The sequence below is a fragment of the Mastigoproctus giganteus genome, chromosome 1 (assembly GCF_048544385.1).
Source record: "Mastigoproctus giganteus isolate SK-2022 chromosome 1, ASM4854438v1, whole genome shotgun sequence".
Taxonomy (NCBI): Eukaryota; Metazoa; Arthropoda; class Arachnida; order Uropygi; family Thelyphonidae; genus Mastigoproctus; species Mastigoproctus giganteus.
Window position 1 is genome coordinate 188,180,052 of NC_143575.1, and position 19,587 is coordinate 188,199,638.

Sequence of the window (19,587 nt, forward strand, 5' to 3'; positions counted from 1 at the left end):
GGAGAAATTGTTGAAGTTAAACATAAGAAAAGCACCTGGGATGGATGGGATCTGTCCAGTTATATTAAAGGAGGCGGCAAAGCAACTAAGCAAACCCTTAGCCATAATTATGAGAGCATCCTTGGACTCAGGGGAGGTTCCCACGGACTGGAGATGTGCAAATGTATCCCCAATTCACAAAGGGGGATCGACATGAGTAATTACAAACCAGTTAGTTTAACTTCTGTTCCGGGTAAAATAATGGAGTCACTGGTTAAAGATGCATTGCAGGATCATCTAGACAAGACTGCAGCAATAATTCAGACCCAGCATGGGTTTGTTAAGGGAAAGTCTTGTCTGACAAATTTGATAGGATATTATGATGTGGTTACAAAGGAACTGGATGCAAAAAATAATTTTGATATTGTATATTTGGATTTCAGGAAAGCTTTTGACACTTTGCGCATGGAAGACTATTGTACAAATTGGAGCAGAATGGTATTAAGGGTAAGTTGCTACAATGGATAAAAATAATGGTTAAGTGGGAGAAGACAGAGGGTGGTAATCAATGGGTGCTGCTCTTCATGGACTAATGTTATTAGTGGAGTGCCACAGGGTTCGGTGTTGGGTCCACTGTTGTTTTGTATATTTATCAATGATATTGATGAAGGTATATCAGGTTTAATGTCGAAGTTTGCAGATGATACAAAGGTTGGCAGGGTTGTTAATGACAGCAATGGCAGTGTGCTACTGCAACAGGATCTAGATAATTTGGGCAGATGGGCTAAGAAGTGGCAACTGAAGTTTAACCTTGACAAATGCAAAATACTGCATATGGGTAGAAGTAACCCCAGAGAAACGTCCCAACTGTGTGGTACTACACTTAAGGTGGTAGAAAATGAAAAAGATCTGGGAGTAATTGTGCAGTCAGATATGAAGTTTTCTGAGCAATGCTGCCAGGGCAGGTCATGGGGTTTTGTCAATGATATATAGGAATTTTGCTAGCAGGGAAAAGGAGGTGATTGTTCCTCTGTATAAGGCAATGGTCAGGCCACGCCTTGAGTACTGCGTACAGGTCTGGAGGCCTCAATTTAGGAAGGATGTAAATTTGCTTGAGCATGTACAGAGAAGGACAACAAGATTGGTAAGGGGAGTGAAGGGATCCTCTTACCAAGAGAGGCTTAAGTTCTGCAAATTGCAGTGGCTGGAGACTAGGCACCTGCGTGGTGATCTGATTGAGATGTACAAGGCCTTGAATGGGTTGAGCACGCTGAATTCTGATGGGATCCTTCCACTTGTTCAGATTACGAACCTAAGGGGGCATAAATTCAAATTAAGAAAGGGCAGATGTAGAATAGATGTGCGGAAATTTGCCTTTAGCCAGCGGGTGGTTAATTGCTGGAACAAACTTCCATCTGTTGTTGTGGAAGTTGGTAGGTTGAATAAATTTAAGGAGGAACTGGACAGGCATTTGGAGGGAATGGTGTGATTTTTTTGGCTGATGCTGCATAAGTTCATACACTTGCTTTCTAGCATCACATGCCACTATTACTACTACTTACATCTTTTTTCGTGGAAGTTGATAGCCTAAATAAATTTAGGGCTGAGCTGGACAGATATTTGGAACGAATGGAGGGGTGAAATCGGAGCTTTTTTTTTGCTGATGCTGCATAAGCTTGCTTTCTTGCATCGCGTGCCTCTACTAATGCTAAGTTACAGAAGTACAGTACTGTTGCTCTGTATAATTAAAAAACCCAAACATTCTATGCCAGCCTGTCTCATTACCTTCCATCCATCTACCTCAAATGCCTGCTCAGCTAAAGTATTGCTGAATTTTCATTCGTTCTCCCCTACACACACACAGACCAGTGTACTTAACTGAGTTAAATCTGATTCCCTCTTTCTTCATTCCTCAACCAACTGCATCACCTTTAAATAACTCAGGTACGCTTTAGATTATACCAAATGAGTCAAAATATAATTATTTACTGAACAGTTTTCACATCTGGGATTATTAGCATTACATTGTAAATCAAGAGGACAGTTTCAAAAACAAAAAAAAAAAAAAAAAAAAAGGAGAAAATTCAAAATTTAACAACAAGTTCAAAGAACTAGTGAAAATATCAATGACCAGAGAAAGAAAATTAAGACAACGAATGCATTAAATCTAAACATGAAATGTTGGCATTTGGTGAAAATGAAGTTAGAAAATTGTCAATTAGGTTACAGTTAAATGAAAGAGATGCAGTTCATGGATTTGGGGGATACCTAATTGATAAGATGGTTTCAGAAGAACTGAAGCATTTAATGAACACTCTGTGTACGATACCAATTTCATCGAGTGAAAGTGAACGAGGATTTTCACAAAGGAATCTGATGGTCAGCTCAACCAGATCTTAATTGATGACAAAAACAATTTCTTCACTACTATTCCTTAAAATTATAGGCCCACCACTGATAAGCTTTGATTCAGCAAAATATGTCGATTCGTGGCTGCTTCAGAAATGTCATTCAGCAACAGACACACACACAGTAAGAAAAGAAGTCAGCATAGTCAGGATGAGAACTTAATAAAAATTTGGAATATTCTACAAAAACTTTATTATGAAATTATTTTACTTATTTTATTAATTTTTACTTATTTTTTTATATACTTTAATAAATTTATGCTTAATAAACTGTGAGTTAATATACTTAATTTGTTGTTCTTATTCCAAAAACATTACTACTAAAGTAACAATATCAGGAAAAAAATTTTAGAGTACTTTTCATATCCTTTTAATTTTCAGTTTTTCCTGATAGCAAAGGATGAGTACCAGCACCTATTTTTTTTTTTACAAAAAAATCACTACTTATAGTATAAAGTATTTATGGTTTGCCATGTTTTTTTTTTTTTTTTTTATGAAAACCCCAAACACGAGAGGTATTAGAACCTATAGTACTTAGTACCGTGCTTGGGTTGGAGGTTGAGAAGACAAAAGAAGATTTTGTTGACATTAGACTTGAACTTCTGTAGACTGTAATTTTCAGGAAATGCGTACAAAGGAAGTTTGTTCCAGAAAACGGCAGTTGAATGAATAAACAAGGAAGATGAAAAGTTGGTTCTGTGAGTTTGAAGTTGGACAGTAAATGGATGTTGGTTGGTGACGGCATGTGTTCGGACTGTTTTGAAAGAGAGAGTGGGAATTATAGAAGCCAATTCGGTGCCCATGGAAGTATCTGTAGAAAAGGCATGCAGAAGAAACAACGTCTATGAGACAGCAAGTGGAGAGACTCTGTTAGAAATGAGTCATTAATTAACCTGACTGCCCTCTTCTGAATGGAATCTAGAAGCCTGAGAGAGGTTTTGGGGGCACTGCCCCAGATGTGGGAACATTCTATGGTAGGGCAGATTTGTGATTTGTACAGAGTGAACAGCTGTTTGGAAGAAAAGTAACACCGAGAGCGAAAGAGAAAACCAAGTTTTTTAGATGCAGAGGAAGCAATATTTGTAATGTGCTTGTGCCAAGAGAGATTAGAAGTCAGGGTAATCTCCAAAAGAGATATATTATTTTGCCTAGAAATTGGAGTGTCACCAAAGATAAGCATAGGAGCAGAAGAATCCTTTTTGCGAGATATAAGACAAGATTGAGTTTTAGAAGGGTTGAAATCAACTAAGTTGTCTTTGCTTCAGTGGAGAATTATCTGGAGATCAGCATTTAAGGAATTGGTAGAGGATATTCGAGAAGTTGAAGTTGATTGAGCAGGGTAAGGTTTCTCAAAATGGAAAGTGGAATGCTTGTTTGTTGTTTATTATTTGGTTTTTAGGAGCATTAGCAACTAAGGCCATATTGCTCCGGGGATATGCGGTGGTCATTCCCTGACCTTTCCACACCCTCCATATTTGGTGGTCACAGGCTCGAACCCCTGTGTAATCAAGAAGCGTGTGCTACGCACTGCTGCTCCTGTCCATCTGGCTACAGAGGCGCCAAGTGGAATGCAACGTGCTATCATCAGCAAAACTATGGATAGGATTTCCAGTCAATGGAAGAAAGTCATTAATATACAAGAGTAAAAGAGTGGTAGAAAGAACTGAACCTTGGGGGGACACAGCATTAGTGGAAAAGTTAGAAAACAGAGAGCCATCTACCATCGCCCTCAGTGAGCGATCAGAGAGAAAACTGGATAACCATTTGCAAAAAACAGTTGGCAAACCATAAGATGGAAGCTTGTTTAGGAGACCTTTATGCAAAACACGATCGAAAGCCTTTGAGATGTCAAGAGCAACTGCTTGTGTTTCCCCGAACTTTTCCATTGAATTTGTCCATAAATGGGTAACATGAGCGAGAATATCACCAGTGGATCGACACTGACGGAATCCATACTTGCGATCATTGATCAGACAGAAGGTTTCTATGTAGTTTAAGAGTTGGTGGTTAATTGATTTCTCCATTACTTTAGAAAGAGTTGTTGTTGTTATGTTGTTGTCATTTGGTTTTTAGGAGCATTAGCAACTATGGCCATATTGCTCTGGGGGATAAGTGGTAGTCATTCGCTGACTTTTCCGCATCCTCCATATTTGGTGGTCATGGGATCGAACCCCAGCCTAATCAAGAAGTGTGCACTACGCACTGCTGCACCTGGCTACGGAGGCACCTTTTAGAAAGAGTAGAAGTAATTGCAATGGGAGGATAATTTGATGGCAGGGATTTGTCACCCTTTTTAGGAACTGGCTTGATATGAGCAAATTTCCAAGCAGAAGGAAAAACACCTTTGGAATAAGAAAGTGAAAAAAGGCAGCAAATAACAGGAATAAGTTCAGGAGCACAGGTTTTGAGAACAAGTGGAGAAATACCATCGGGACCCCCTGGAGCTTTCTTAGCATCAAGATTCGTCAAAATCCTTCTGACATCTTTTTGACGGAAGACCACAGGAGGCATTGAATGGAGTGTGTTGGGAATGGTTGGAGGTGTTTTACCAAGATCATTGATACAAGAGTTGGAAATAAAATGGGATGCTAGCAGGTCAGCTTTATGACAGCAGAACCATCTGATTTTTTGACAGAGTTGGGAGCAGAGATGGGAAAAAGTTGCAGCCAATCAAGAGACTAGAATGCTCGGCTACCATTAGGGCAAAAAGCAAGTTTTCTACTCTTAGCCTGTTCAAAATCTAGTTTGAACTGATTAATAACTGCTTTACAATTGTTGCGAGTTGGCAGAAAATGAATCTGAAGATTTGGAAACAAGCCAATTACGATATGCAACATTATTTTCTTGAACAACCTTAGCACATTTATTGGAAAACCAAGGTTTAGATAAAGGACGAGATTTTAAAGTGGAGTGTGGAATAAAGGATTCCATTCCTACAAGAATAATTTCACTGACACGATCTGAGCAAACGTTGACATCAGAAGTTTGAAACAGTAATCCGACCAAGGAAAAGAAGAAAAGAAATCTCACGGATCATTCCATTTTGAATTCATGTAATGCCAAACAATACGAGGTTGGGAATAGCCATGAGATAAAGGCTCCATTGGAGAAGAGACAATCACCAAGTTGTGTTCTGAGGTGCCTAAGGGACCACTCACTTCAACTATTGTACTTAGAAGGGTTGTTTGTGAGAAAAAGATCAAGCGTGTTGGCTGCATGGTTAGGATTGTCCAGTATTCTTGTAGGTAAATGAACAATCTGTGCAAGGTCATTAGTAATTGCAAAAGCCTCAGCATCTCGACCAGCTGGGTTGGTGTGACTAGAAAAAAGAAGCCGGCTGGAGTTGTGAACATTAAAATCACCAAGGAAAATTACGTCACTGTTAGGAATGTTGGACTGGAGAAAGTCAAGTTGCAAAGAGAGGATGTCAAAGACCTCCAAGTGATTAGTGGAGTTGGGAGAACGGTAGAGAGAACAGATGAATTTGTCACCACAAGGTAGAGAGATTTTAATGTGCTGGTGTATTTTGTATGTGTGGTATATAGATGCCATTGGTTTGCTATCACTGGTTTAATGGAACCTCAATTTAAAGTTTTGACCACATTTTAAGTACATTGTTTTTGAACTGAAACATTAAATCATACAAAGCTTACCCACATTTTAGAGACAGAATTTCAATTAAGAAATTCACAACTTGAAGTTGAGACCCACTAATTCGACTACTGAAGTTGTCTGTTCAACTGTCTAATAAAGTTTCGAGACTTTAGGACCTTCACATATTTTTTTACTCTATGTTAAGAAATTCACTTGAAGAGAAGTTCTGAAGTTCCCTTTAAATCAGATACATGTCAAAGATAGATAGTATATTGATACTCTTCTCAAAAACTTGTTTAAATAAAAAAAATACATAAAAGTAATTGAAAGAAGAAAAGTAGCATACTCTATTCAGTATATAGTACAGTGAATGAAACCCTTAAAAAAGACTGTTTTCTGCAGCTATGAATGATGAAAAAAAGAAGAGCTCAAATTTCCCATTGAAAAAATGTACCGTGAAGTGACTTCTGAAGTAATGGCAACATGACAAAAATAGTTTCCAGACTTTTATAAAATTAAAAAGTTTTTAATTTTTAAGCTCCTCTCCTGAAAAGTGGCAGAAAAAACAATTGAGAGAAAGGATATCAAACGCTTCACCACATGAACTAGAAAATAAATTGATACACTGATTCCAACATATGAGAGTAAAAAAATGTTGCCATCAGTGGACAATTTGTATGTGAGAAAGAAACTCAAATTGCAAGGAGAATAAATATAACTAATTTTAAAGACTTAAATGGATGGCTTGGTAGGCTTAAGAAGCAAAATGTTACTTACAACAATATGTAGTAACAGTGGAAATGTTAACCAAGGAAGTATTGGTATGTGGAAAAAATGTTTTCCTTGTACCTTTTTTTTATGCTCATATCTATGTAGGATATGGGCATAATGTTATTTTAAATGTAGATGAGAGTGTGTTGTTCTGCTTCTTGAAGAAAACAGGTATTAAAAAAAATAATCTTGTCATGATGGCAACAGAAGTAAAAAAAAAAAACAGTAGCAAGGATTAAAATTCCTTACTTCCTGTATTTTCCAGCATAAATTTAATATTGAATTAATTTTGAGCTCCAAATTTGTGGCCTTCTCATCTAATGTCTTCTGTAAATAATACCATATGATCTTGTGTTAATTTCATAAAAATTCTTCTTAAACAATTGAAAAATTTACAGAACGAAGGTGTTTTAGGAACATCTCCAGCTGCCTTGCAACTATGTAAGTAGCAGAAAATCATGAGTAACTTCATAGGTTTTCCTTAACTTTCCCAAGGATTTGATACAAGATAGGAGCTGCTGATTGAAAAATTTAATTTTTTTGTTGATAGTTGTGCTGATTATCCACAAACACAAAATTTCAGAGAAGTATCCAAATGACTTCCTTTTCTTCCTGCAAGCCCCACTGAAAAAGCCAGAGTGTCTTTCATTTCTTAAAGATACACTGAAAAGCACTAGTATATAGAACAGAGCTTTCCTGAAAAGAAGGTAGAATTGAAGTTGAATTGACCTCGTGGAACTGTACATGTAATAACATCATAGAATGCAGTAAGCTATAAATCAATTAGCAATGTAGATGATAAGGAAGGAAATAATTTCAAGAAGAGGAATAGTTGACATATGGGGACAAGTCATGAGAAATGCTGCCACCTATCCATTCGCTCCAAACGTTTGTTCAGTTCTTCCTTGAATTTATTTAAGCTATCAGCTTCCGTAACAGATGGAAATTTGTTCCAGCAATCAACCACCCATTGGCTGAAGACAAACTTTTGCACATCTGTTCTGCAACAATCCTTCCTCAATTTGAATTTATGCTTATTCATGTGCATAGTCTGGAAATGCGCAAGAGGAAGACTCTGAGCAAGAGGAAGAATCCCATTAGCTTGTTCAAACCATTACATCTCAATCAGATCATCTTACAGGTACCTAGTCTCCACTGCAATTTGCAGAACTTAAGCCTTTCTTGGTAAGAGCATCCATTTGTTCCCTTCACCAATCTCGTTGCCCTTCTCTGTACTCTTTCCAGCAGCTCTACATCCTTTCTAAAATGAGACCTCTAGACCTGTATGTAGTATTCAAGGTGTGTCCTGACCATTGCCTTATACAAAGGGATAATCACCTCCTTATTCCTGTATATCATTGACAAGACCCCACGAGCTGCTCTGACAACATGTCTGCACTGCTCAGAAAACTTCATATCTGATTGCACAATTACCTCCAGGTCTTTTTTATTCTCCACTGCCCTGAGTGTAGTATTGCACAGTTGGTATGTTACTCTGGGGTTACTGCTACCCATATGCGGTACTTTGCATTTGTCAATGTTAAACTTTGGTTGCCAGTTCCCAATCCAACTTTTCTAGATCCTGTTGCAATAGCATACTGTCATTACTATCATTAACAACCTGCCAACCTTTTTATCGACTTCAAACTTGGATATTAAAACCCGATAAACCTTCATCAGTAGCATTGATAAATATAGAAAACAACAATGGGCTCAACACTAACCCCTGGGAGACTCCACTTCATTAGTCCACGAAGAGCAGTGTCCATTGATTACCACTCTCTGTCTTCTCCTTTATCCATAGCAGCAACTTGCCCTTAATGACATACTGCTCCAATTTGTACAGCAATCTTCCATATGCAACAGTGTCAAAAGCTTACCTGAAATCCAAGTATATGATATCAAAATTATTTTTTGCATCCAAGTTCCCTTGTGATCACATCATAGTATCTAATCAGATTGGCCAGACAAGATTTCCTCTTAACAAACTCATGCTGTCTGAACTATAACTGCAGTATTGTCTAGATGATCCTGCATTGCTTCTTTAACCAGTGACTCCATTATTTTCCTGCAACAGAAGTTAAACTAACAGGTCTGTAGTTACTCGTGCCATCCTTTGATTCCCCTTTGTGAATTGGAGATACATTTGCACATCTCCAGTCTGTGGGACCTCCCCTGAATCCCTGCATAAGTCCATGGGGATTCCCTCCCCATTTTCATTTAAGGTTTTGAGTAAGATGAGATCCAACAATAACTATATTTGGATAAGCAGTTGCTGAGTTCAGAATAGTCCCTGGATTCTTTGTTCAATCTAGGTTCAATCTGATGTGGAAGCCTGTGTTGTTTTTTTTTTTTTTTTTTTTTTTTTAACTTATTGAAGAACACCATGTCCAGTACCACAGTTACCTTTGATTTGCCTGATGAGTTTGTTATCATAAAATCCATCAAATATGGAGCTTTAAATTTGTGTAATGTATCATCTTTCCAGATTTCACCTTATAAGAAATATGCATCTCTGCAAAACAAACAATTTGTATCTGTACTTAAAAAGATCTAACTGAAGATGTTGTACTTTATACTGTAATTACACTATATCAATGATGTTTGATATATAATTCTACTTAAATTTCATTTAGTCCATATATTATTTCATTTATATTATGGTGCTTTGTTTGCTGTACATTTCTGTTTTGGTGATGATAACATTAATTTCTTCTAATATGAGAAGGTTGTATTTGGAAATAACTTTTTTTTTTTTTTTTTTTGTTTATCTTGTATGCTAACATCCATTTAAGATTTTTTCTCAGTTCAACCTTCTATTGATTACTTGCTGTGTTTGACATACGAGGATAAGTAAAAACCTTTTCTCTCTCTCTCTCCTGACACATGTTAAATTGCAGTGTGATTTTTGAAGTTTTTCACCAAAATTGCAGAATTTTCTGTACTTTTCAGAGGCACTATGAATCATTTAATCCTAACTGAGGAACTTTAGACAAAACTCTTTTGATTGCTACAGAATTGCATTGCAATTCAAAATGTGAATGGTTCTCATTGATTTTTTTTGTTTGTTTGTTTGTTTGTTTTTTTTTGTTTTAATATATACCGTATATATTTTTTTCATGGTCAGTAATTTCTATAAACACTGTAATGGCACCGAGAGGAAAAAAACTTGATTTGCATGTTTATAATTTTTTATAGAATTTAATGTGGTGATTAACAAAAAGACCAGTTAAAATGAGATGGCTTGATTGGAAAAAAAAAATTATAATACATTGCCACATTATAAATTGTTTAAAATGGACTTCTGTAAATACCAAAAGCAGTTACTTATATTAGAAATAAAATTCAAAATTGATCAATGAAATTGATATTTTATTTTTAAAACATTATTAACTCTCCCACCCACCAGAACATATCAACAAGAAACGTCTGTATGCAGCTGTATTATAAGCTGCTAAAAATGGGATACATATAGAAGTGGGCATTATTTCAGGTTATTTATTTTTTTTCCCCCAAGTTTTTTATTTACGATCATAAATGTAGTAGTAAACTTTACTACTACATTTATGACCATTATAGTTTTAGTTTATATTACGTATAGTGCCCTGACCAGGAAAGAAAAAAATTTCGGATAAATATTTGTATGCAGCTGTATAATAAATTTTTAACAATTGAGGCACAATGATTAGCCTATATAATTAAAGTAATTTTTAAAAAATACCATGGTGACCATTAAGACAATATTTCAGAATTTTTCTTCATGTAGCTACATTATGAGGCTGTAAAATTGGGGTGTGTCAGACTCCCTTTTAGACCACTTATAAAATGAAAAGGCTAGTGCCTGAGAGGATTAAGTACAAAAACCTTACTCCCCTACACACATGATAAATGACAGTTTTATTCTTATAGCTTCCTCACAATGTCCCCATATGTAGCTCTAAACAACTTGGAAAATTTTTTTGTGGATTATACCTTATAAAATATGTATTATGGCTAAAAGAAAGTTAACACAGTTAAAAAACAGCCCAATTCAAAGTATTTTAACGTAAGTTAAAATTGAGAAACATATTTGAAAACTGACCATTCTTCAGAGATAGGCTTAAACAAAGATTTTCTTCCATTAGCAGTTTAATAGCAAATTAAGTTTTTAAATTCTAACATGAGTTTCACTCATGGTAAACATTCATGCAAAGCAATGTTTGTACAAGTTATAATAACTTGATGTTACTAAACGTGGCATTATCACAGGAGATAGAGTTTGCATCCAACAGGTAGGCAAGCAGTGAATTTCAGAAAGAATAGCAGTATTACAGTATTATCATAGATATGCGGAATTTTATTCTCATCATCATTTCTGTTTCATATATGCTCTGTATAATTTGTTCTCATGTATTTCAATGTATCAATATGTGTTTCTTTCTCTTTTGTAGAAAATCTTGAGAACACCATTGTTGACTGTTGTCACAACACAAGTAGCAACAATTTATGTTTTAGATATAAGTCTGCAAAAAATGTTGAACAGGTGATTTAAAGTTTTTATTATTTCTTATTATTTAGTTGTTTTTTTTATTTTAATGCTAAATTTTCGTATTGAAGAAATATTTATTTTTGTGGAAGTTAATAAAACATTTTCTGTTTAGTGCTAAACTTCTATATTAAGGATTTTATTTTGGGGGAACTGCATTTGGACACTGTTATCATTTAGTGAAATATTTCTGTACCGTCTGTGTGGCTGTTATGGCATATAGCATTCCATCTCCCTAGTTGCCTGTTGTTTTGTTGTGTACAAAGTTTAATAAACAATTGAAAGAGATAACGAATCCACACAAAGGCAGAAAGTGTGTTATACAGTCAGTCCTTGTATAGCACGATAGTTGTGTTCCTAGAAACCCTCGTGCAATGCAAAATCGTGCAATATAAACAACAGGCCCTATGGGAAAAATAGGGTTAGATGCTGACCACCCAAGATTGAACACACGTTTGTAATCAAAACATTACCAAACACAATAAATAATCGTAATAAAATACTTACGTATTTTATTACGACTATTACGTAATAAAATATTGCTAATGCTTTTGCTCCTATCGTAAGCAAATTCGTTTTTTGTTTGATTTTCTATCCAAACAGATGACAGCTGTTCCATCTCTTCCAGTTCTTTGTGTCTTAATCTAATGGATTTTAATTACGCTTTGAGTTGTTCCTGCTATGAAAGTTGTTTTTATTTTCTCTGCATTCTTATTTTATTTTCTCTCAATATCTGGAAAATCAAAATCCCCCATTTATAAGACTCTGATTTACTGGCCCACTCTATTTCCCTGTACTTTTTTATATACTCATCAGAGTCATTAGTCAACTGGCTTCACTTCCTTGGATTTTATGTGTTTCTTAACTAATAGTATAATTCCTCCTCCCTTCCTATCCTGTCTGTCATTCCTGTACACATTGTACTCCCCAAATTCCAGTTCTGCATTCCTTATATCTGTGTGACACCACGTCTCTGATATCCCAACAATATCTGCCTTTGATGTTTTGACCAACACCTCAAATTTATTTACCAAACTCCTAGCATTGGCAGGTGCCTCCATAGCCAGGTGGGAAGGAGCAGCAGTGCGTAGCACACGCTTCTTGATTAGACCGGGGTTCCAGCCCGTCACCACCAAATACGGAGGATGCGGAAAGGTCAGAGAATGACCACCGCATATCATGGAGCAATATGGCCTTAGTTGCTAATGCTCCTAAAAACCAAATAACAACAACCTAGCATTGGTGTACACGCAAGTATACATGCACCTGTTCCTATTTTTAGCAACCTTAACACAACCCATGTGTTTCCTTGTACCGCAATGACTCCCAGCAGTCTCTGAAATTCCTTGCATATTGTTTTCCAGGCTGCTGCTCATTCCAATAGAAGTAGTGCAAGAATCACTTTCACCTCTGCCAGTAGCTACTGTTAATCTATTAGTCCTTGTATCCCCCCCCCCAAGCTAGCAGTTTTCCGATCCACCTAACACTGCCTCGATAGCATCAGCAAATATTCTTGCACCCTTTCTATTTAAGTGTATCCCATCCCTGTAGGAGCAGTCTCTCCTGTTAACAAGCACAGACCAGGCTGAGAAAAATTCTATCCTTTGAGCCTTGCACAATCTCTCCAGGGCCAAATTGATCGACAAAGCTCTCATTATATACTCTCGCCTATCATGTCTGTGCAGAATTACGGACACTTTCAAATTTCAACCCTAATTCTTGGCTTTTTTTCAACAGTGACCTGTACTTGTTTAGTAATTCCGCCGGTGTCCTATTCTTAATATCAGTAGTGCCAACGTGTACAACAATATCACCTTTTGTGCCCTTAAAAGATGATATCTGCTCTACAACGTCATCAACCTTTGCCCCTGGCAGACATACCCTGGTGGTGTTTCACCTATCCTTTTTACTCAAAATGTTTCCCGTTTCCCTGACAGTAGAGTCACTGACAACTACTAGTTCCTGTGAGACCAGCACATTCTGCCTTAGGGGGTTGCCGCTGTGTTGCATGATGTTCAAGTGCAAGCTCTGGCATTGATGTGGGCAGCTGAGAGCTTGATGGGCCCCTCAGTTTAGATCCTTCAAAGGCATCCACCCTGTCCTTCAAGCTCTCACATAGGCCCATAACAATGCTGAGGTAGCGCCTGATTTCCTCACACTCCTTACATCATGTGCACACAAAGACATTCCCCTTGGCAATATCATGTCCCATACCTGATTGCTCCACAAACATCAAGCAAGCAGCGCATTTTAAAAGGCTGTGATTCAGAGGGCAACTGCCCCCCTCAGTTCTCCCCTGAACCAGAACACTCCCATTAGCTTGAGCCTTTTGCTTTGCTGCTCTGGTCTGAGTCATGATTTCAATTCAATTTCAGTACAAAATTATAACCCTCAACTTATATCCCAATGCAGTTATGACACTATATATATGTATATGTACAGTCGAACTTCCCTATAACAAATTCGATAAATCCGGCGAAAAAATTCGTTATACAGAGAATATCTTTTTTATTAGAAATTGTTATCTAACTAGAAAATGAAAACGAATCTACATTTATTTTTAATGTATTTTATTTCAAAAACATACTTATTTAAATTACGTTTACACAATTTTTGCCGGTAAATATCACAAATTAAAAAAATCTAATGTTCGTTTGCACAGTACAATTAAAAAATCGTCTGATTCTCAAAGAAAACCTCACATTTGTTCAGAGCATTAAAAACATTATCAGGAACATTTTTAACAAAACTGTAGACCCATACGAACCGTTTTAAAAGTGTTAATCATTTCTTCACGAGTTGGCTTTTCTATGGGTTGTTCTGATGTGTCTTCGGCGTGATCGTTAATTTCTTCGTGATCACAGTCGCGTCTGATACTGTTCAGCAGTATTTCATCTTCATTTGGATGTTCTGCTGTGTGATCTACATAAACATAACTATCCATTGTTATTTCAAATTGTAACCTCCAAGTTTCTGTTTTCTGATAACACATTGACAATCTTCATTATTATTCTCTTTCGATAATGAAATTTAAAATTTTTAATAATGCCTTGGTCCATTGGCTGGAGTTTTGACGTTACGTTTGGTGGTAAAAACAGCTTCGCACTTTTAAGTTTGGCAGAAATATTGCCAGGATGTGCCGGACAGTTGTCAGTTACCAACACGATTTTCCTTTTTTCTTTTGTTATACGCTTGTCTAGTTTTAATATCCATTCTTCAAAAACATCACTTGTCATCCATGCTTTTTTTTTTTTTATTAAAAGGTGTAGTCAACTTCCAAAGATTTTGTGCCTCTAAAACATCTTGGGTTTTTTGATATTCCGATGACTAAAAGTCTTAATTTTTCACTTCCTGTCATATTTGCTCCATATTTCCGCCAAAACATTTATCATCCTTAAAAGCAAGTGTTCTTTCGGTAAACATTTAAAGAATAAACCCATTTCGTCAGCATTAGAAACATCCTTACACTCATATTTTTCCAAAATCTTCTTTAAGGTATTGGTCCTCCAACTGTTGCAATCTTCTTCGCTTACATTAACACTTTTTCCACAATTCTGTGGCGCTTCTTAAATTTATCTAGCCACCCAGTGCTTGCATTAAATTCTGTATGTCTTCTGTATTCTGTAAGGGACTGTGCAAATTTCAGAGCTTGTTGCTTAATTATTAGGCCCAATATTGGGATATTCTTTTCACGTATCATTTGCACCCATTTTAGAACAGCTTTATCAACATCTTCGTATATACACAACTTAATTCACTTCTTGTCTGCTCCTCCTTCAATTGCATTTAAAATTGATTCTCGATTTTTTTAAAATCATAGATAAACTGCTCGCAGATATGCCATATTTCTCCACAACATCTTTTTTCTTAAAACCCTGGTCAATATCATAACAATCTTTGCTTTATCATTAATACTTAAACACCTTCTCTTCGACATTGTATTCGCAATTGTAAAAATTACTGGACTGCTTGCCAATACATACACTGCAAACTTCGCTGCGCTGGCCATATAATGAATTGTTAGTACAGGTACCGCCTACTCAATGACGTTCCCTTGCCAATTCAACAGTATCACTCACTTTGAAGAAATATATGACTTTGTGAATTTCTTTTATTCTGCTTTCATTCATATACAGTAAACCCCCGCGAATAGCGGGGGTTACGTTCCTGAGAAATGTCGCGAATACCGAAAACGTGAATACTGAGTTATGGCCCCCATAGTACAAAGGGTACTAGGAAAGTTTTGCAATATGACGCAACAATGAATCACAGGAAACTGCTTGTTGCTGCATGTTGAGACATGTTCATACGTGCATAGTAGCCGCCACGCCAAGTTGATGGGCTCAGTTATTCATTAGTAGTGAGAGTGTAAAGTGCTTGCGATGGCATCGTGGTCACGAAATGAGATAAGGACAGTTTTGCGGTATAATTTCGTGCGTGGTTTAACCATAGACCAGTGCTTAGAAGAAATGACTCTTGCACTAGATGATGATTGTCCACATCGTACAACGATATTCAGGTGGTATAGAGAATTCCAAAGGGGAAATTTCACTCTGGAGGATTCTGAGAGGCCGGGAAGGCCACGAACGTCAGTTACGGAGGAAAACGTTACTGCTGTGAGGAAAATGCTTGACGAAAACAGGCGAGTGACCTACCAACAGATAGAGGATACTTTGGGCCTAAATGCACCAGCAATTCGTTCGATTCTGCAAGATCATTTGCACGTGAAGAAACTTTGTTCTCTCTGGGTGCCGCATCAACTGACTGAAGAACAGATGACACAACATGTGACTTGGTTCCGGGAGATGTTAAAAAAGCTTGATAAGGGACAATCTCGGTATGTGAACAACATCGTGACAGGTGACGAGACTTAGCTGTACTATTACGATCTGCCAACCAAGGCTCAAAACAAAGTTTGGGTCTTTGATGACAACACACCCGTAATTGTCAGAAAATCCCGATCTGTAAAGAAGAAAATGATAGCTGTATTTTTCAAATCGAGTGGAATTGTGGAACGTGTCGTTTTGGACACGCAGAAGACAGTCACAGCTAAGTGGTATACTGAACAATGCCTGCCTAAAGTCATTGGATCTATGAAGAACCTGCGGCCAAAGTCAAGAATGGACACCTGGTACCTCCATCACGATAATGCTCCAGCTCACTGCGCCAAAGCCTGCACCGAATATTTGACCACGACAGGACTGAAACTTCTCGAGCACCCTCCCTACAGACCAGACCTTGCTCCCTGCGACTTTGCACTGTTCCCGCATGTGAAAATGAAGCTAAAAGGGAAGCGGTTTTCCAGTGATGAGGACCTTCTACGGGCTTGGGACAACGAGTGTGCTTTACTCCCTAGTGAAACTTGGCAGAACTGGTTTAAAGATTGGTTTCGGAGGATGGAGAGGTGTATTGAATGTAGAGGAAATTACTTTGAAAAAATTAAATAAACAAAGCTCTATTGCAAAACTTTCCTAGTACCCTTTGTAATAAAGGGGTTCTGTTCCAAAGTATGAAATATACAAGAAAAACTAGTCTAAAATTTTGTCTATGTATGTATTATATGTACCTTCATAATATGACTATGTACATAGTGAAATGCAAGCATATGGCATCGAAATGAAAATAAGAAACAATTTAATATTAAATGTAATATGCCTTTGCTAGCAAAAAAACTTATCCCGCCAGTGCTATCACCAGTTTAGCTAAAGTGTTGATAAAGGAGTTTTGCCTTTTCACGAATGAGTGAACTTAACGGAATTTTATTTTGAGTTCGGTCTTCTATCCACAGATTTAAATCTTTTTCCATTTTTTCTAATTTAACTTCACGAGTTGCAGAGCAAATTTTTGAAGCAATTAGCGCGTTTTCATGGACACTACGGCGGATTTTTTCTTCCGATTTTTTTGATTGGTCGTACCGTTGACTCATTGATTTTATAATGTTTTGCCACTGAGGAGACACTTTCACCATTAGAAATTTTGTCTAATAACTCAATTTTATTCACTAATGTCATCACCTTCTTTGATATTTTCACATTTCTCTTGTTATTCGTAGCCATATTTTTGTAGGGGTTAGAAAGAACTTGTCCACAATAAAGTCACTTTCTTCCGTTAACACACTCGAAAAAGTCTGTTTTACACTGCAAAACGGTAGATTTATCATTTTTGTAAGCATATCAATTTATAAATTGATAAATTTATTCAATTTATAAGCATATAAATTAAAAGCAAACGACGAAACATTCCATGACAAGCGCATAACACATACTGAACAAGGATTAGCGAGAAACATCCACGCTCGCGATTTTGTCACCCCTCTCCCCCACCCACTGAGCGCTGTTTTGACCGGGAAAGATAATTTTAGCCACGCCCATGTTTTTTTATGGCGGAAAATATTCACGGCGCTTTAAAATTCACATTTTTTTAGGTTTCATTTTATATTAAATCGGCGATCGTGAAACCGCGAATAGCGGGGGTTTACTGTATACACGAAAGAAAATTTATGATTAACGTATGCTGTATGTTACTTTTCAGAAGGAAAAAAAAAAAAAAACGTGCATATAGCCTATGTGATTGATGACGAACAAAAAAAAAAAAAAAAATTCATGAAAACCATCTACTGGGGGGTCCAGTTAGACGAGAACGGACATATCATATAATGATTGACATGAAGGTCACGTGGTACAGTTGAGGTGAGAAGCGAATGCCACTCAGTAGGCGTTATTAAAAACCGACTATGGTAGCATTCTCTGTATTCCCGCTGCAGCATGCTAAAGTTTACCGCAGCGAATTTCGTTTTCCCCTGAGCCAACATCAATTTACAAATCTACCCTATTTATTGTAAAATTTACGACCACTTTTAAGAAAACCCATTTGGTTTAATAACTGTAACAAAAATGAAACAAAGGCCCTCCTACAGGCGTCAAATAATCATCCTTTTAGTGGCCACAAGTGTTCACTAAAAGGATGATTATTTAATTCCAGATGCTAATGCGAAATTTCTGAGGGAAGGAGGCAGTATATTTGAGCAGCTGTTTAGCAGTAAATGCTTGAAAATCTTCAAAAATGCTTTTACTAATTTTTTTTAAAAATTCATTATAGAGAGACTAATACTTCGTTATATGGGGTTAATTTTACATGTAATTTCGTTTCAAGATCAAGTTATGTATTAACTAATAATGTTATGTTTGTAAATCTAAGTCGTTATATATATTTAGTTAAAAAAAAGCACAATTTAATTGATAATGAAGTTTAACAACAAGATTAATAAATTTTACTGATTAATCGATAATGCTATATACAATATGTTGTATTGTATAACAGTGGTGGCAAGTTACGAACAGTAAATCTACGGACACTAAGTATTAATTAACTTCCAGAATATTGCTATCTAAAGTCAGAATAAACCAAGGATCTTGACTAGGTCTATAAGCTACTTATAGAAAATAATTTAATATAACAATTAAGTCAATAAAGTGGCTAAATATAGCTAAAAACTTCGCGTTCGCCAGAGCTGCAAAAACTTTTAAAACCGGTGGATTGTATATCCTTACCAATACTAAGTAATAACCTACAAAATCTCTATCAATGTTAAAAATTAAACTAAGTGTTATACTAGGAATATAAAGCTACTTCTAGAAAATAAATTAATATGCCAATTTAAGTCAATAAAACAGCAAAAATATAAAAAAAAACTCTGTTTGCCAGAGCCGTAAAAACTTTGCCTGCACAAGACTACTCTCGTTCCCAAAGATGGAAGTTTGTTCAAGCAATCAACCACCTGCTGGCTAAAGGCACATCTATTCTACAATTGTCTTTCCTCAATTTGAATTTATGTCCCCTCAGGTGATTAATGTTTATTGGTGCTGCATGGACATGCGGAGTTTTTCTCCAGCGCTTGTTTAAACCTAAAACGGTTGTCTCTAAGATGGGATGTAGTCTCATGCCTTTGCAGTGATTCATGGCTCTCAAATTACACGATATATTGAGTGACTCTAACCAGAGGCGGTGTCGAAAGTGGTTAATTATTTCATATTCCCACTTGGGATTGTGTTCGTGGTGGGGTCTCCTACAGTAAGAGGCCTCCGTAGCCGAGTGGTCAGGAGCTGGAGTGCAGTAGCACACGCTCTTTGAGTTGACCGGGGTTCAAGCCCGGTCAACTCAAAGACTGCTGAATACGGTCGATCTGCCAACCCGCACTGGACCAGCGTGGCAGATTATGGTCCGTTTCCCTCAACATGAATTGTTGAGGAGGCTTCCATCCTGCAGTGGGTTGATAATGGCTGCACTTTACTTTTTTTTTACCAGGTGATT

The 19,587-nt window shown here is 36.8% G+C and overlaps 1 protein-coding gene across 1 annotated transcript in view; it reads left to right on the forward strand.

Moving 5' to 3' along the window:
- Positions 1-19,587, forward strand: part of S2P (membrane-bound transcription factor site-2 protease) — a 168,744-nt gene that overhangs the window by 108,631 nt on the left and 40,526 nt on the right. The window contains exon 8 of the mRNA XM_090390136.1: positions 11,183-11,274. Within this exon, the coding sequence (XP_090246262.1) occupies positions 11,183-11,274 (92 nt within the window). The remainder of the gene's footprint in view (positions 1-11,182; positions 11,275-19,587) is intronic.